At 40.8% G+C, this 19,486-nt stretch overlaps 1 protein-coding gene across 1 annotated transcript in view; it reads left to right on the top strand.

The window, feature by feature from the left end:
- The window catches only part of LOC134431793 (PALM2-AKAP2 fusion protein-like), a 262,074-nt gene that overhangs the window by 142,948 nt on the left and 99,640 nt on the right, over positions 1–19,486 (top strand). Inside the window, 1 exon segment of the mRNA XM_063179982.1 lies at positions 15,266–15,348. Coding sequence (XP_063036052.1) covers positions 15,266–15,348 — 83 coding nt within the window.

The following is a 19,486-nucleotide window of genomic DNA, read 5'->3' as shown; positions in this document are numbered from 1 at the left end:
ATTACCGATGTATCCCATCAGCAAAAGTTCTGTGTACAACACACTAGCAACCACCATGAGGGAAGCTTCTTCTGCCCTTCAGGTGTGCACCACTGGCACTGAGAGCTGTTTGCTACAGAGGCAGTTCTTGTTGTGTTTTAGACAAGGCTGTTTTCAGGGTGTGCTAAAGCCAAGGAAAGATGACCTGCCCTTGCTTTATGTCGATGCACTGGTGCAGGAAATGCCATGGCTTTACACAGGAGAAGCATGACTGCTCCCATCATGGATGCCTCTTTTACTGCTTCCTTGCATAACCAGTGTTCTGACAATGTTTTTAGAGGGCAGAAAAATATCTCCACGAGAACACAAATGTCTTGTCTTCCTTTCTCTTTTGCTTTGCTTTTCCCAACTTCTGCAATATTCTGGTCTCTCAGTCTCAATTAATGTACAATTTTCCAGTAAGGATTTTCCTAATCACTGATTTTTAATGGGAGCACCCTGAACAAAAGGAGGTGTGGCAATCAATATGCCTTAAACCATAGTAGACAGATGTAATTACATAGCAGCAAATGCAAAATAATATCCCATTTTACTAGGATGGGATATAGGATAGGATATATCTTTTAATTTTATAGCCAAAATAAAATAAAATATTATAAACCAGAAGTTATTGGTACTGGTTCATTGAAAAGGAGAAGACAAAGGGAGACTATGTGTTAACCCATTAGTCTCTCAGCATTGTTTCTCAGATTACCCAGTGCTAGTCAGAAGTCAAAAGGCACCTAGACAGAACAAAATGCAGAAATAGTGAACCGCTAGCTTCCAGTGCTCCTTCTCCAAGTATTCACTTACACAATGAATATACTTCCCATTCTAACTCTAAGAAGAGTTTGGTACCCTGCAGCAACCTTTGTAGAAACTCAAAAAGAGACCAACCCCAGAGTGAGGGAACAAGAATTCATAGTCCCATTCAACTTAGGTTGCACAGAACAAGCCTCTGCTTGTGCCTCCATCTGTTCATTTCTATTACATATATATACAAAGCCTTAGGCCAGGCACTGTTTTTCAATTACATTTTTATTATGCAGGAAACATCTCTGCTCATTCTGCTCATTAAATCTACTGGGTTTTTAAAGTGTAAGCTTTGGGATAGCCCCAAAATATTCATATGATCATCCCAGCTAAAAAAAAAAAAAAAAAAAAAAACAAACAACCCTCAAACATCTATTTGAAGTCAACTATTCACCTCCTTCTGCAAAACACAGGAAAGCAAATTCAGCCCTGATACAAATATGCAAACATCTCACTGACTTCAATGGCCATTCAGCTTAGCTGTGTCAAATCTGAATTAGGCCTTAGGTCTCAAACTGTCTTGTCTGCTCTTGCCATCTGTCTTCCTTTGCTAACCTAATTCCTCATTAAATAGTGTGTCCTTATTGAGTGTGAACCTATCCTGCTGATCCTTTCTCTGTAACAAACACTGCTAGAGGCTAAAATTCCTGAAAGTTATGACTACTTTGACTGCCTCTAGATAAAAGTCTCTAGATACTATGAGAGCTTCTTTTAAGGTGATCTGAAATTCAGACTGTGAATTAAAAATTCCTGAGCATTCAATCTTTTCACTGTCATATCTTAGACATTTAAAATTACTAATCTGTTTAACAAACCATAATTTACAACAGTTCAGGTCTTGGGTTCACTGTCTGTTCTCCTTAGAGACTTCTCAACTGGCAGCACTAATCATGGTAGCTCACACACTGTGTAGATGATGAGGGTGTTATGCAGAAGAAAAACAAACAAAACAAGCAAACAAGAGCAACAACAACAAAAATCCCAGACAGACAAATGTCTCCATGTTAACAAACCAATGGATAATCGATTTAGAAAATTTATTCCATGGACAAGGCAGAAACATGTACAGTGACATCCCTGGTCTAGTGATTGTGATGCTGGAGGAAGTACAGGGGATACAGACCGGTACAGGGCTTCTCCCTATGTGAAGCTTCTTCCTGCTGCTGTCAAAACCAATTTTTCCAGTCCAGTAGGGCATTTCTTGTGTTCTTAGAAACTCTCTTTTACTCATGCTGTTCTCAGAAAATAAATGTGGAAAATACAAGCAACATACCTGTACTGTTAAAAGAAATTAAGCATGATGGTTATTTTTATCTGTTACTTGGTACACATTGTAAAGAGATTATTTGAATAGCCTGAATAAAGGAAGAGGCAGTCAGTAACAAACTTGCTTTAAACTCAGGCTGAACTATTCACAAATTGAGAGCTGCTGAGGATCAAGTAATTTGATTGTCATTTAAAGAGGAGAGAAAATAAAAAAGAGAAAAAACAATGAACAAATGAAACCCAAAATCACCAAAGGCCATATCTCTTCTTTTTTCATTATGCTGCACAATATCATGTTCCATGCAAGGTTTGATATTAAAGTACAGTGGTTTTTCAAAAAGAGGCTTTCTAATACACTTCTAATTTCTAAAAATCTCACAAGAAATGTAACTTGCTATATTTCATCAGGAATGGTTAAATAAGCAGCCTGACATTTGGGGGCTTACCCTGAAATTTTCTGCTCTTTGTTTTCAGAGCTGGAATCTCTGTCTAGAGGGCAGGCTGCCTCTTTAAGGTGTTATTTTAAAATCTTATAAAAGTAAGTAATAACTCTAGCACTGAAGCAATAAGTATTTGAGTTACAGGTAACACAAAAGGTAATTGAAACCCTGATGTAATTTTATGCCTTCTTCATGCTCTATTCCACTGCTATTACGGGTTTATTGTCAAGATGGGAGCTGCACAAAATGATTATTGCTACCCTGGTACAGGCTCTATGCTGCTTTTTTCCTCAAAATGGTAGCTAATTCTCTTAGGAAGACACTTTACTCAATCAACACTATTTGGTGTTCATGCTAAAGCGAAAGGGAGAGAACAAAAGAAACAGGACAGGTAAAGAGAGATGCAAGTACGCTACAAAATCTACATTTTAAAGGGACGTGAGTTTTGCTTATTACAGCTTTAGAATGTCCCCAGCTAGGCTTAGGGCTCGAGCTCTGGAAAAACTCCATAGTTACAAATACTGTTCATGCATCAGCTTCCACTTTGTGCAGCCTGCACAGATGGGCTGCCTCATGAGGCAGGGGAGCCTCGCACATCATGGCCTGCCTTGCACGTGACTTCTGCCCCAGCAGGCAATGCGGGTGCTGGAAACTAAAGTAATGTGACTCCAAAAAACTTGAAATGAAGCATAGCTATCCAAAGTGAAGCATCAGCCTTTAGTGTGTTTTGATGTACTCTGGAATGCAAGTGCTTAAAGGCTTTCATTGCCTCAGGAATATTTTTAATTTTGAATTTAGACAATGCATGTTACAGCACAGATAAACAGCTGAGAGAGAACAAGTAGAACTGAGCTGATTATTTCCACAAGCTGGCAGGAGAAAAACAGATTTTTCCTCCTGACTTTGGATTGTGCCATAGATGTTTGTTCTACACTTGAGGAGCCATGTTTAGCATACCACAGACACAAGAGTCAGAGTTTTTGAATTGCACCAGCAGGGCACATTTTAAGGAGCACCTGTTGTGACTTTGAAGAAGTGAAAGAGGACCAAGCCCTGTGGGAATGGCTGGCCTATGCTCCTTTAGGAAGTGCAGAGAAAAAGCATCCCTTTAATCTCCCGTATGTTTGCTTATCTAGAGGCTTAGAGGTTTTACTAATGTGCAGGGTTTCTGTTTCTGAATGAAATTTTTACATGAGTTCTCAAAGCATGGGACAATCTGGGAAGTTATATCCAGTTAGCCCATCTCTCTGCTGCAGGACTTAAAAGTAACAGAAGAGTTAGAATGTATGGAGCTCACAGTTGGCAATGGTACAGGTGATAGCCTCTGCATAAAAATCAAGGGACAAACAAATAATGTGGATGTCAATGTGGGAATCTTCTATAGACCTACTAGCCAGGACAATAATGCCAACGAATTCTTTGAGGAACTAAGGGCCAATTCCAAGTCAACTGCTTTTGTCCTTTCATGGGGACTTCAACTCACCAGAAGTTAACTGAGAGCACCACACAGCTAGTACAACCTAGGCTGGAGGATTCCTAAAAAACCGGAATGACAAGTGTCTGGAGCAGGTCCTAGGGAAACCAATTCAAAGTTGCCCTCCTGCATCTGCTGCTTTTCAACAGAGAGGATCTCGTGAGCAAAGTGGAGATGAGTGGCCATCTTGGCCACAGCAATGACAGAGCAGTTGTTGTCAGGAGGAAAAGTGCCAGCAAAACCTCAGCTCTGGACATGAAGAGAACAAACTTCAGGCTGCTCAGGGAAATAGTGAGTAAAGTCCCCTGGGAAAATGATTTTGCAGCACCCGGGTCCATCAGTGCTGGTCAAACATCACCACCTAAGGGCATAGGAGCAGGCAATTCCCAAATGCTGGAAGTCAAGCAGAAAAGGCAGAAGGCCAGCTTGACTGAACAAGAAATGGGGCAAAAAAGGAATGTATATACGCAGTGGAAGAAAAGTCAGGCCATATGAGAAAAACAGAGAGATGTTGATTGCCACTGTAGGGAGAAAATTGTATGCCAAAGCTCAACTGGAGTTGAAGCTTGCCAGAAATGTGGGGGAAAATAAAAAGAGTTTTATCAAATACATTAATGGCAAAAGGCAGTGAAGAAATAACACTGGCCCATTACAGGATGAGAATGGTCACCTCACCGACAGTGACATAGACAAGGCAGAGGTATTTAATGCATTCTTTGCCTCTGTATTCAACATGGTTGAAGGACCAAGAGGGTCTCCATGTCTGGAGGACCATGACTGCGAAAATGCTGAACTTCCAGTCAAACCTGAAATTGTGCAGGATCTGCGGCTCCAGCTGGATCCCTACAAATCTAGGGGGCTTGATGGCATTCATCCAAGAATCCTCAGAGTGCTGGCTGATGTAATTTCAAGTTCTCTCTTGTTGATTTTTGAGCAGCCTTGGACATTCAGAGGAATCCCAGCTGAGTAGAGTTGATGAATGTTGTTCCAATTATCAAGAAGGCCAAGAAAGAGGACCCCGGAAACTACAGACCTGTCAGTCTCACTTCAATGTCTGGTAAAGTTCTGAAGAAGATTATTCTGGGAAGTATTGAAAAAACACCTGAAGAACAGGGTTTTCAGGTCGCAGTCCCTAGTCACAGCCTGCACGACTTCATGCAGGGAAAGTCCTGCTTATCAAACCTGATTTCCTTTCATGATAAGATAACCCACCTAGCTGATCAAGGGAAGCCAGTTGATGCAATCTCTCTGGATTTCAGTAAAGCCTTTGATGCTGTTTCTTACAGGATCCTTCTGGACAAACTGTCCAGAAAACATGGCTGGATAAACACATTATGCCAGGGGTGAGCAACTGGCTCAGGGGCCAGGCAGAAGGGTCACAGTGAATGGGGTGACCCCAGACTGGTGACCTGTCACTGGGGGTTCCACAGGGCTCCATGCTCAGCTCTGTGCTCTTTGTCTTCACAAACGCCTTGGACACAGGACTGGAAGGGTTACTAAGTAAGGTCTCAGATGATACAAAACTGGGAGGAGCAGCTGACTCCCTCAAAGGCCGGAAGGCCCTGCAGACACACCTTGACAATGAGAGGGCCGGGCAGGCACCAACTGCATGAAATTCAGCAAGGGCAAGTGCTGGGTTCTGACCTGGGGTGGGGCAACCCTGGATGTACAGACAGACAGACGAATGACAGGCTGGAAAACAGAAATGAGTGCAGGAAAGGGACCCGGGGATCCTGGTTGAAGCTGAACATGAGCCAGCAGTGCCCTGGCAGCCAGGAAGGCCAAGCATGTCCTGGGGGGCATCGGGCACAGCATCACAGCCAGGCAAGGGAGGGGATTGTCCTGCTCTGCACTGGGGCAGCCTCACCTCCAGTGCTGGGGGCAGGTCTGGGTGACACAATATAAGAAATACATATATATTGAGCTGTTAGAGAGTGTCCAAAGGATGGCCATGAGGATGGTGAAGGGCCTTGAGGGGAAGTCCTGTGAGGAGTGGCTGAGGTGACTTGGTGTGTTCAGCCTGGAGAAGAGGAGACTGAGGGGAAACCTCACTGCGTCTTCCTTGTGAGGAAAGGAGGAGGGGCAGGCAGTGATCTCTTCTCTGTGGCGACCAGGGACAGGACCCAAGGGAATGGCCTGAAGCTGTGTCAGAGGAGGTTTAGGTTGGATAAAATTGATCACCAGGGTGTTTGGGCACTGGAACAGGCTCCCAGGAAACTGGTCACAGCACCAGTCTGACAGAGTTCAAGAAGTTTGGACAATGCTCTCAGGCATGTGATACGACTCTTGGGAATGGAGCTGTGCAGGGCCAGGAGTTGGATTCAATGACCCTTGAGGATCCCTTTAACTCAGCTTATTCTGTGATTCTGTGAAGTGTTGGTTGTTTAGGGCATTATATTTCTCACAATGCCCTAAGTATTGTCTGCAAGGTGAAGGATGTTTCATAATTTGACATTATACATTAACTCTGTCCTGAAATATTAAACCTTTTAGGTGAAAATCATATCTCAATATCACGAAACCAAAATCATAATTTATTCTCTTTTTAGTTTGGCTTTTTCTTTTAAAGAACTTGATATCTTCCTCTAGGAGTCAAGAAATCCTTGACTGAACTCTCTAAAGCATATGGCTTTAATAAGAAACATCACTAGAGTTTTGACCATGCCTCTTTTGAATGTTGTGGCTGGGAAATGAAACATTTCACTAGCTATTTTAACTGGGCAGTTGATCTGTGAATGACTGAGAAGGATATACCATATCTGGGGATTTTGTTTGCTAGTGAAAACAAGTAATACTTTGAAAGCAAACATTATAATTTTTTCCAATTATATATAATTTTCTAAGATTATCCACAGAGTCCAGGGGTTGATGCATCTTCTCTAATTGAACAGTAACTTACTCTGTAAGTACCCCCTCTGAAATAATTGAAACTGATTACCACGTGGCACAGCTAAGCTTAGGTGAAGTCATGTATCTTCATCCTTTAATGTCTGGATCTTATCTCTGATGTCCTTTTGTCAAAAGTCAGATTACATTAACCTTACATCATTGGTGATTTTAGTTTGATTACACGTTTACTAACTCTGTTCATTGCTCTGGATCTAGATAGTAGATCTACCCTCAACTTCAGGTGAACTAATGCATGGCCTGAAAGGGTACACTCTATTGGATTGCATGGCTTTCCAGCATTTTATGGCTCATGCCATGATGACACCAATTGACCTGCACCTTTCAGCTCTCATGTGCCAGGACTAGCAAGATTTGACTCTACCATTGCAGAATTTACAGGTTTTGCGTTAACATGTGTGTCTAGTACAAATGTAGGATTGGATGGGATACTTTCATACCTTGACCACAACAGAAAACAGTGACAAGGCATTAATTAATACTGTTTTTTATCAAGCAAAACTGGTAGTTTGACTTTGCCATTAAATATTGATGCAAATTTTTCTGTCAGAAAAGTTGCACATTTCTTCAAAACAACTGACAGTTGTTCCCCTTAACTCAAAAGTATGCAAAACTGGAGACACAGATAGTCTGGGCTTTGTCTGGCTCATTGCAGTCTGGCCCTTAACCACTACAAAATAATTGGGCATACAAACCCACTCTCAGTGTTCTCAGGGGTCTTCCTGTTGCTTTGTCAAAAACTGAACTAGTTCTTCATGGTTTTGTGCTATAAACATCCTTATTTTAATAGTTAAACTCATAGATAACATGTAAAAATCTGGGAATATGATTTTTTTTACCAGCATGGAACACAGCTGCTCAGAAAAAGTTATACCTGTTTATTTCTAAATCCACAGGTGGATGCATGCAGTTCATTCACTTGTAGTCACCTTCAGAAAGCCTGACATTTTTTGCAAAATCTCCAAATGCAAACCAGATTCAAAATGTCACCTCCTAGGAGACCATGAGGTGTGAAAGGAAAATTGATGGCAGTAGTTTCTCTCATATACACTCTATTACCTGCAGCTAAATGTCAACAGAGTATGTTTGTCCCACTCCCTCTGCAGTTATGCCATCTGACATATATAAGGTTTTACCCTCTTGAGTAAAGCTGGTTTTTCACAGGAAAAGGCAGATAAGCATAACTGGAAAATCATCTAAAGACATAGCTGAAAAATTGAAATTGCTTTCCTGCCATTCCCGGGAGGTGCACTGCAAAGACACAGACATTTACTTCCACAGTGCTATTCAATACTAGTGGGGAATGTCCTGTCTGCTGCTGAACGTGAACAAAGAGAAAAGTAGGTTTAACTGCACATGTCACTTTTGACCATTGCAGATGCATCCACAACATCTTCTGCATATGTATGGAGTATTCCCAACCACTGGTAGATGCAACGACAGATCTAATTCAGGAAATTTAAAAAATAATCATAAAAATATGCCTTGTCTGCATCAGTGTAGGAAAGATGAGCATGAGGAAGAGAGGAGATAAGTTGTCTGACTCAGCAGCTGAGGGAATTTGACATAGCTTTTGCAGTCCTTTCTGTTGGCTTTGATGAGAAGGTTAGAACCTCCTCTTCATGGTTATTTACACACATGCATTTCTTGGGGCCAAGAAATCCTTTATACAGGTGGAAACACCATTAGTACTACAACCTATCCCCTCCCCTGCACTACAGATGCACTTTCTGTGCTGCTTCTGTAAGTGATGGTTTTTCTTTCTCCTCACAGAGAATGGTTATCAGTAGCAGTTAATCTTTCTGCTACCTTCTGCTTTCTTTCTGTGGTTAGGTTTAAAATGTCATGATTAAAAAGAACTTACATTACATCACTTGTGCTGCCTTGCTTCGTATCATTCATGGAGTTCTCTGCTAATTTAAACTCTTGTTCAAGGCAACAAATTCATCATTTGGCTGCACTTCTGTCACATACAGGAAATAAATCTAGATGAAGTTGGGAGGCTATCTGTTCTTTTAACAATAGAATATCACTCTTCTTACCTGGTAATTCCAAATAAGGGAATGTTCTCCAAGGCAAATTATTACAAGCCAGAGAAACAGAATTCACAAGTTTTTTCCCTTATTCATGTCTCCAAATTCATGACAGAGTTTTAGCTTATGTTTTGCAAACATTTTCTCTGTCAAAAATTTTAGTGGTTCCCTCTCACTTCCATCAAAAGTTCCTCATTATGATCAAGATTGCTGGGACTGGGAGCTATTTTCGAAGCAACATTGCAATCTTACTCTCTTAGAATAGCTTTAATCTTAGGGCTGGTCTATACTTAAGGTTTCTTTCCAAAATATATGTAGATTATGGTTCTGAGGGCATTTTGATTGCTTTGTAGCAGAAATTATGAACTTCATTGCACAGTTGCAGCTATTTGTGGTACTAGAACTAACTATTAAATGGTTTTTCCCCACAGAGCTAAATCTATGAGAAAATGCACAAAGATCTGAATCAACAATAGTTCATCACAGTTGGTCACTAGGAGCTATGTTGGTAGGTAGAAATTCCTTGTTAAAACGAGTAAAAGACAGGTATTGAGACTAGTATTGCATGACCATGTAGTGAATAGCTGAACATATGACTGGTCTTCCAAGCCACCATCACTTCCCCCACAACTGAAACATGCAAAAACTATGTCAAGAGTATGGTGAGACTGAACTAGTTCAAATCACAACTGAAAGCCTGAATTGAAGAGAGACAATCCATCTCAGTGATGGAGATCTGCACAATGGGTTCAATTGGTCTGCCTGCAACCACTGATGAAAGTCTTCTTAGATATTTTCCAAACTGGTGCCAGACATCTGCATCTAAAATATACACCTGAATTTTGGAGATTGACACTTCGACATTTATTCTTAGGTGCAGCATAGTATTTCTGGCATGCTCACAAACCAACCAGCACTCTGAGTGATGTCACCAGCCAAGCCTCCTTTTCCTTGGGGCAAAAGTAAGTGTGATTTCCCTCCTGCTAGTAAAAGCAGGGAGATTTTTGTTGTATTTGTATTTAAGTACAAAATACATCACAGTGTGAAAGCTGAAAAAAGGGGAACCATTTAGAAAGAAAAAGCCAATCAGCAAAAGAGAATTGTGCTATTAGCTCTATAACCTGGGCATTCAACCCAGTTAATAACATGACTATCAGATGCAGAAAAACACATTATGTAAGCTGCTGCACTTCAGACAATTGCAATGAGACACGTAAAAAAGAAGTGGCACCTACAGCACTCTCTGCAACAGTTTTTCTAAGACTGAAGATTTTATGAAGTAGAGTATAAAATTTTTCTTAACTCTTTGAGCCCTCAAAACATGATTTAAAGGGTAAGAAATTTTCCCTGTTGTTGTTTCAAAATATAGCAAGCATGCAATGCCTCAGCGTATCATTAAAGTGCAAAAAAACAGATAAATGAGTGGTTTTCTTTGCCACTGAAGTTATGCCTTTTTCTTCCTGCTGCTATGTGATCTCTCCCAGTCTGAACACCAGGAAACCACCAAGCCTTTTAGTGGTTTAATAAATAAATGTGTCAGCAGTTTTGCTAGAAGATTTTTCCTAGACTGTGTCCTTTTTTTCCTCCCTCTCCTTCTTTAAGGATTTTATTTTTCTAAAGACCTTCTACTAATCACAGGAATCACTGGTGACAAACTCTGCTGTGTAGTGTAACATGGCGTCTGCCTGCTGGCTGAGCTTGGCACTGCCAAGACATTAACATGAGGACATAGTCAATCTTTCCTTTTAATGACAAGTCCTGGGTAGCTGAAAGAAAGCAGACTGAGATACAGCAGGAATTCCTGTGATTCAACTCAAGTGAAAATAGTTGCTGTAATAAATTCCCTCCTTGGCCTGTTCAAGACCAAGTTAAATGATGATGCAGGATTTACGTGGTTTGAGATGACCTGCTCCCTTCCAGTCTGAACAGGGCAGGAGGCACGCTGGTGAGCAGCAGACTGGCCAAGAGATCAGGGATACAAGCACCCTGCAGAAGGGAGAAAGGAACAATCTAGGAGTAATACTTTGTGCTTTTGGGACACGTATACAATGTTCCTTGGCTTCGAAAAGGACTAGAAGTGTTCTCCACAAACAAACTGTCTCAGTGAAAAAGAATAAACTGATCCATCTGCATTCTGGCAGAAGGCTGATTTGGTCAGACAAAAATTACTACCGTGGGAGAACTGAAGAAAGGTTGATTTAGTTTTCCTGGTGAATACTCTTAAGTACTTTATCTGCCTTTTCCTCAGAGGAGACACATATTTGCACTAAATTGTTCTCTGATTCATCTTCTCTTGCACTACAACCTGCTCCTTTACTGAACTAATTTCTTTGACAAGAGGATGTAGGCTGCCAGATTTTGGATTGATAGAGACTGCACCAGTGTTAATGGCTGTATGGCGTAGGCTTGGAGTTGTTTCCTGACAGCTTAATAGCACAGCAATGGAGTCTGTATGCTGAAAACACGGAGCTCTCTGTCGCTAAAACAAGTATCAAAACTGAGATCCTAAGATCTGTAGATCATGGGTTTTCTAAAGTAGTTTTGGGTCACTGCAGAGAGTTTACATACTTTTTAGTAGCTGAATTGCACCTTTAAGTTTCCCTTCTCTGTCTAGCTTCTGTGGAAGTAGAACAGAAACTCAAAGTGTTTGGGAGACTGAGACTGCTGGAGCAAGGACTCTTGAGATGAGTGTGGTGCCCACAGGCCAAAGCCAGCCCAATCAGAGGTGCTTCCCTGTGGTCACAGTGCTAACCATGAAGAACTGTGATTCAGGAATAGGCAGATAAAATCTTCCCTTATTTGTTGAGAGCAATGAGTAGGTGTGCACAGCAGTTTTCCAGATTCCTCATCAGTACCTTTCTGTTCCATCCACATTTTGCACATTCACTGCCAAATAAATCACCAGGAACTACTGGACTTTTACTCAAATTTCGTCCTTCCTGTCTTGACAATATCTGTTCCTTTCTCTACTAGCTGATGCTGATGAGAGCCCAAACTCATTCTAATTATCTGTACCTTGATTTCTCTCCCAAATCTGCATGTATATGTCTCTTAAGGAAAAAAATTTAGCTCAGCTTCATTCCTGTAATATTATTTGGCCCTCTTTATTGCAAACCTCCTGCCATCTATCAAACCCTATTCACAGTTGAAATGAACAGTAAATAAAAGGAAACAAAGAAGTCAGCACAGTGCTGCACAGACGTGGAGCTAGCATGCACAGAGATGGATGAAAAGCCACTGAGCCCCAAGAGTGCTGATGGAGCTGCCCTGCAGCTGTTCTGCTTGAGTTACTTCATCACTGCTGTACAGATAATTATAAATGTAAAAACTTAGCTGTGATAATGGCAGCAGGAGCTGGTACTATCTAGGCCTTTATAAAATGTCCATGAATGTGAACATGCTTGGATATTTTTTTTAATCTAAGGGTGATTATGAAGTTGCCATGTCCTTAATGTAAATCAAGTCTGAGGTCAATGCATATATATATATGGCCTGTCACTAAAAACAGTGGGGGATGAAGTCTACTCATGATACTTATTTATTTTGTGAGGTGTGTAGAAAATATATAATTTCCTTATGCATGTTAATTTCTAGGCCTCAGACTTTCATGACCTTTTTCTAGAAAGGTACATTTTCAATCACTGTAATACTCTTTCCTTAATCTTTCAAGTGTTGCCATATCAATGGGGAATATATCTTACAAGTGGAGATCTTAAGACAATACCAGTGCCTTCCAAGGGGTTACGCAGAATGCTAGTTGTGGCACAAGTGTGAAATTAGGTGACCCACATTTCCACTGAGCGTCCCAGTCACCAGGCTACACTTTCTTGCTGGGCTTAGGCTGCACAGACATCAGCATTTCATCAGAGAGCAGTAGTATGGTTTTTAGTGAACTCATCTCTCTCTCCTCTACCACATTTGCAGTTGATTCAGATGTGGAGTGATTCACACTACAGATGCACTGTTGAGTTGCATGCAAGAGTGCTTTTGGAGGAAACCAAACCAGAAGTTCTGCTGCAGGGTCACATGGAACACTTCCCAAACCATAGCATAAACATAAATATTCAAATCAAGTAGTATTCCTTATGACAGTATGGTAACATTCACTCCAAGGAATTGGACTAAATCTAGCCTGACATTAAATCCTGGAAGTATTTATAATATAGACTTGGATATTTCAGCACCGACTGCTCCTATCCTCTGATCCAGTCCGACAGCTACAACATAATGCAGAGGCATCCATTAAAGGATAACATGCAAAGGCTTCACAGTTCCAAATACATTGCAGAAAAAGATGCACAGTAGCTAGGGTATGAAGGGAAGTTCTAGTGAAATGATAAAAAAAGGTACACAGATCTCTTTCACATCTGGTTTTGGAAAGCAAGAGAGCATATAGATATCAGTAGACAATAAAAGACCCATTATGCTGAAATGTTATATACAGTTATATAAAAAGAAGGAATCTTTCTGCCTGAGATTAGCATGAATAAAGCTATCAAAGAGAGCTGGAAAGATTAAAAAAAACACAGAAAAAAAACCTCAGAGCAGAATAAACTAGTTGTTTTTTCTGCAACATTACTTCCAAAGCAGCAATGCTATATGGGAACACCATAGAGCATAGAGATGAATGCAAAAAAGGGATTAATCCCGTGGTAAAGTCATAGGACTAGAGTTCTGACTTTGTAGACTGTTTCAAAGTGTGGAGAACACAAGAAAAAAGGTCTCGATTCCATTCCTTCTCACGTTGGTTTTAATGCAATTCTCAAGGCTTCCTGAGGGCTATCTATTGGCTCTGTGGACTACACGGACAACATTGCTCAGCAGGTAGGAAAAGGAAGGACCAGCTCCAGAGAACCTGTGCTGGGAAAAGTTAAAAGCATTTTCAGGATTTTTATGGGCACATAAGACCCACTGGCACTTTTAAATATTCTTCTCCCAAAGCAAAAGAAGTCTAAATGAAGCTGCAACCTGCCAATATTTTTAGAAGAAAAGATGCAGGTCCTGTAGTGAAAGTCTGTCTCAACTGCACCTCAAGCTAACACTGTTTGCATGTGCCACTGTCCACTGGAGCAAAACATGCAAAGGGTATCTCTGAAACACAGATCCTTTTTGCATAAATAATCATAACACAACGGTGGTACATACATAAACAGGAGTGAGTTGAAGAGATACACTCAAGATTATAGACTCAAGTAGCAGCAGAGGGCATGAATAACTATCCTTGTATTAACCAAGAGCTTCAGAGCCATTTCAAGATGTATTATTACATGAGAGACCTATTTCAAATTTAGTAGGCATGCACTGAGATGTGGTAGCATAAGGAACTTTATTCAGTGTGCTCCCAGTGTGAATGTGTACCTTCAGCAGAGCTACTGGAGATGATACACAAATCCTTACGCATCTTGCTTCTCTATGGAGGAGATCATGTAACCCCTATAATTTAATTTCACAACTTAGAACATATTCACTGATTTAATCTGACTCTAACTCAACATTATTTAATTATTGCCATTGTTATGGAAATTCTGAAAGCAATCGAGCAGCTGCCTTAAACAAGATTGTCCATGAAAGTGAGATCAGTGGATATGTTCTTACCTTCTTTAAGGCCTAAGCTTGGTACAGGAATAAAAGTGCAGAGGTTGTAGCAGACAGGCTGCTCACACCATTCCCTGTAAGCTGTGCTTGTGGCCTGACATGACCCAATAAGCAGTGGTAACTACTGCCTGCATGAAAAAAGAGCATTCTCTAATAAGACATAACCTTAGTTAGGGGTCCAGATGCTCTTATTTGCCCTGCCCTGTGGATGCACAGAAGAGATGAAAAGTCCTCTGGCTTCTTCTAGAGACAGGACAAGCTCATAGAGGGTGTGACCACAGGCACACCTTCAGCACAGCAACATGGGTGAACACCGAGTGTCTAGGGAGCTGCCTGGGGGTGACAAAGACCATCCCACCACCCCATGAGGAACCAGGGCAGCTCTGCCACTGGGAACCACCCTAGGGACAGGGATGGCTACTGAGCAGTCTGAAATGGAGTATGTTCTTCCTAAGCCATGGCACACTGCGTCAACACTAACCACCTACTGCAATTTCCCCAAAGAGCCAGCCACCTCTACGCAGCACACAGAGCTGTCTACAGCTGGCAAAGATATTTGTCAGCCATGGTTTTGGAGCCTTTCTATGTTCTTTAACAACAATGACAAAAGACCAGGTTGGTGACAGAGCATGGTGGGTAGAAATGGATCCAATCAGAACAAAAAAACCTCTCAGCCATGCGTATTCTCCCATGGACAATAAATGTCTTTGGTTTTGTAGGTGCAGGAGGATTGGCTATGCTGCTGAGGGACCCATCAGGACCATACTCCTGTGAAAGTTCTGAAGCCAAGGAGGATGCAGGGGTAAGTCTCCTCTCAGTGTGGCCTGGTGGGAGGCACAGGGATCTGCGCTGTCCATAATTCTTGATGGACCCCACACTCAGTGGAGTGCATCCTATCTTCAGCTGCAAGGATGCTGTCATGCTGGGCGTAGTTTTGCACAGTAGACCCCATTGGTGTAAACTGTATTCTCTTGGCTTCCACATTCTTTTGAAATAGCTACAAGACCAGTGCCACAGTTAGGATTAGGACGATTTTCAACAAAAGTGAATCTCTCGAAAAGTTTGGTTAAATAATCCTGGCAGCTCATGGAAGATGGTGTCAAACCAATGCTCTGTCCTTCCTCACTGTCAGTCAGTCTCCCAGATATCTTCCCTTGCACATTGTATTCTCTTCTTCTCAGGCTCCCCTACAAAGAGTGCTGCCTGTGAGCAGCTTGTGAGCATGAGGAGGGCAAGTGCCTGAGAAGCTTTGCCAAGTGATTTTCCTGGTAGCCTGGTATAGTGGGGTGGCACATGGAAACGCTGTTTTGCTGGAAAAGCTATGACAGGAACACTCCTTTTTCTTTGTCGTTCTCACTGTGGTCGTGTGCAGCCATGTATTTCCAACAGCAGCAAATGAAATTGTCAGTAAGATAAAGAGTGGAAAGGCAGTGAATGGGCAAGTGAGCTCCTGCAGGGCCAAGATATTCATCTTCATGGTGGCCTACATTGTTGAAGAAGTTTTTGTCTGAAGCCAAAAACAACCATGTTAAAAACTAGAGGTGTCTACAAAAATTTTACTCCAGGCATTTCTAAAGATGCCAACTTGAGTATACATAAGCCATATTAATACCAAAATTTATTTTAATCTTTCACACTTTAAAAATTAAATTAAACAGCAATCTAGGCTCTTAAATAGATTCATATGAGACTGATGAAGCATATTTCATACATCTGCTATAAAAGTAGACGTGATTGGAATTTTTTAATTACAGTTAGTTAAATTTCTTTAGAGAAGCATTTAAAGATAGAATGCAGTAAACTTGTGTCTTCTTCTGGTCTGTGAGTGAAAACTAGTGTGAGAAGCTCATATTAGCTACCTTTAAGATCTTAAAGGCCATGGTAAATAATCAGCTCAAGCCAGCATCTGCATAATTACTTTTTTTGAACGAGGAAAATGTAAACAAAAAACACATTTTGATTTTTCTTACAAGACTTACTTCTTTCTTTTACTAGCTAAAAAAAAATTATTTTCTCAAAATCCAGATTTCCTACAGGCTCTATTTTTTTTTTATTTTCTACAGTGCTAATGTTTAAAAAATACCAAAACAAAACAGATCTACTAATAACAAATATGAATCTGACAACATGTACCATGTTCTAAATTAACAATTTAGAATGGATGGCATAACACAGAATTTCACACTCCTGAGTATCAGGACCAAATTTAAGGTTAAATCTATAAAAAGCAGGAAGTCAAAGCATCCTCAGAGACACCAATCAATAATTAACTAATTTTCATTAGGGAAATAATTTTTAACACAAGCAATAAAAGTAATGTCTAAATTGATAGTGCAAATAAGTCAAAATGAAACCCCTTCATGTTATAGTTAAATCAGATATTTAAATTATTCTGGTTGGAGCTGGAGCATGGACTTGCACAGGCATTCCCAGACATCGTGCCCTGGTTGCTATCAGTGCTCTGCTCAGTGTAGCTGCTTTGTGGCAGCTCCAAAGTCACAAGCAGCACCTCTCGGGCTGCTGGGAAAGCTCTCAGCTGGAGTTCAATCAGCCCGGAACACTCTCTAGCTTAAATTAAGGTCATACTTAAGGAAGAGGGGGAAAATGTTCGATGACTCTGGAATGCAATTTGTTTTAATAGCACGGTACCTCGAATGCTTGGGAGTGTAACATCACACAGAACAAAATCTGACTTAGCATTGTTTCCTCCTTGGCTTTGAAAAAGAGGTGTCATTTTTTCAATAAAGACCCCCTGCTGAAGGAAGAGGTTTAATGACATAATTTTGCAAAAGGGAGGCTGACTCAGTGTTGCTGCTAATGTAGCGTGAGCAGAATCAGCAAAATGCCAGCACAGGAACATCAATAAAGTCCTGTATCCTTACGCACATGGAAAAAGGATTAATTTAGTCAGTGAAAATGACAAAGAGCTAAAATTTTCCTGTATTAAGTGTTAACAATTTGTGGAAGAGACAATCCTGTGTTTGAGGCAAAGATTATATAGAGCAGTTGGTTATAAACTCTTCGAAGTTTGCTGAGAGAGATATCCAAAATGATTGTCCTTTCTATTGTTGAAATGTCAAATGGGCAATGTTATTTGCATATAAGAAAATTATCAGTTCTAGATCCACTCCAAAAATAATCTATACACACCTAGTTGCAGTATTGTTTCAATAATATTTTCAATTAATAGAAACAAGAAAGTGAAATCCTCATATCTGTGTTATTTTCAACAAACAACTTATTCCAAGGGGAGGCCTGGGCCATCACAAAGTTTCCCTCCCTTTAATGAACTATTAAAAAAGACACAACAAGCTACACTTAGGTCCTGACTGTGCTATTGACTGTATGGTTCAAATAAATGGTAGCTAGTGTAGCTTTCCATTAAGTGTAGAAAATTCTTACATCAAATAGATAATGATATTCATAACCAGTGAAGAAAGGATATGGATCGGTAAACAAGTGCTTGGAATACTCTCCCTCACCAGAGGGGGAATTTGTAGTCCTCCCTAAGAGATATTCCATGTAACATGCCCTGAACAAGCCAAATTAGTTGAACAAGACAAAGTTTGTGAGTAATCTTGGAGGGGGTTTTTGTGTTTCTTCCTACATTTCTAAGTAGCAAAATGCTGCCTTTTCATTGTTGCATTGCTGCATCCTGTTATGCCTGCAGCTCTCTTTAGAGTGCAGGTTCAGAATACAGTGTAATTTATTACTGAGCCATTCTTGCAGCTTTTGCTCAAAAAGTGTATGTGTGTGGGAGTAGCATAAACTGCAGCTGGTTGTCTTTATATTTCCACCATTATTGCTGCTGACTGGCAAGAAGGAAGAAGATGTACATGAGCAACATTCGGTTTTCTGTAATACTGCTGTACAGGAGATTGAGAGGTTAACTTGGTGGACAACTTCTAATTTCAACAAAACCATGGAGAACATCAGCAGTAGGCTGAATTTGTCTTTCATTGCTAATATTTTGCTGTTATACTTTATCAGAAGTATAGAACATTAATTTTCTTTTTCATTGGTGTTATAAAATGTTATATCACCAAAGAACCTAAGTGAGTCCAGAAATTTATGGGAAAAATCATTAATTTCACAGTGCTGCTGCTTTTAAATAAACAAACAGAAAACCAATTCAAGCAGTTCTAGGATAAGCCCCTTCCCCTCATCCTCCCTCTTGTCCTGCTGCCATAAGTGTGTTGTGGATGAAAACTTTCCATGTGACCCAAAATGGCAGAGGCTTTGATATTTTCAACATTCTGTATCAGTTTATAATGGAAATGCTTTTTCTGCATAGTACAAGTATCTGAACATTGAGAGGCCAGTCAGCAAAAATCCCTGTCATCTGGGATGATTGGGATCTTTCAGTGTGTAAGCCTTCTTCCTGACTCTTCGGGCAGTTTCAGATATGTCTCACTGCTATGCCCACGGTGATCAGATACTTCTGAAATTCACTCACTGTGTGCAGCAAAACACAGAGGCTAAGTACCAGCCAACTTCAAAGAGGAAAATAGTTTATTTTCTGCAACTGATGCTTTCCCCAGCTGTCTCCTGCCTGTTCTCATCACTGCCTTCCCGGACTGCACTGTCCATCCCTGGTCCTGTCCAAAGCTTACCTCATGCTGAAGTCAGCAGAGCTGGGCAGGGTGATGGAGAGGAGAATTCATCTGCGTTACTGAACCGCATGTCACAGCACACAGCTAAGAGTTCATTCCCAGTTATTTCTGCTAATTGCTCTCGAGTGCATCTTTGTATCATCATGGAGACAGGCAACCTTGCTTAGGGAAACCTGAGACTTATTAGTCATTCAAAGTGATCAACGTTATGTTTGACCCCTGGCTTTGTAGTTTTATTTTTGTGACTCTGCATGGAAACTGTCTAAGCTGAGTAACAACACTGTCAAGCTGTGGACCTGTGTAAAACATGACCCCCTTACCTCCATA

Source organism: Melospiza melodia, chromosome Z (genome assembly GCF_035770615.1).
Source record: "Melospiza melodia melodia isolate bMelMel2 chromosome Z, bMelMel2.pri, whole genome shotgun sequence".
In the NCBI taxonomy this organism is placed as follows: Eukaryota; Metazoa; Chordata; class Aves; order Passeriformes; family Passerellidae; genus Melospiza; species Melospiza melodia.
Note: the sequence above shows the minus strand (reverse complement) of the source record. Positions and strands in the feature narration are given on the sequence as shown.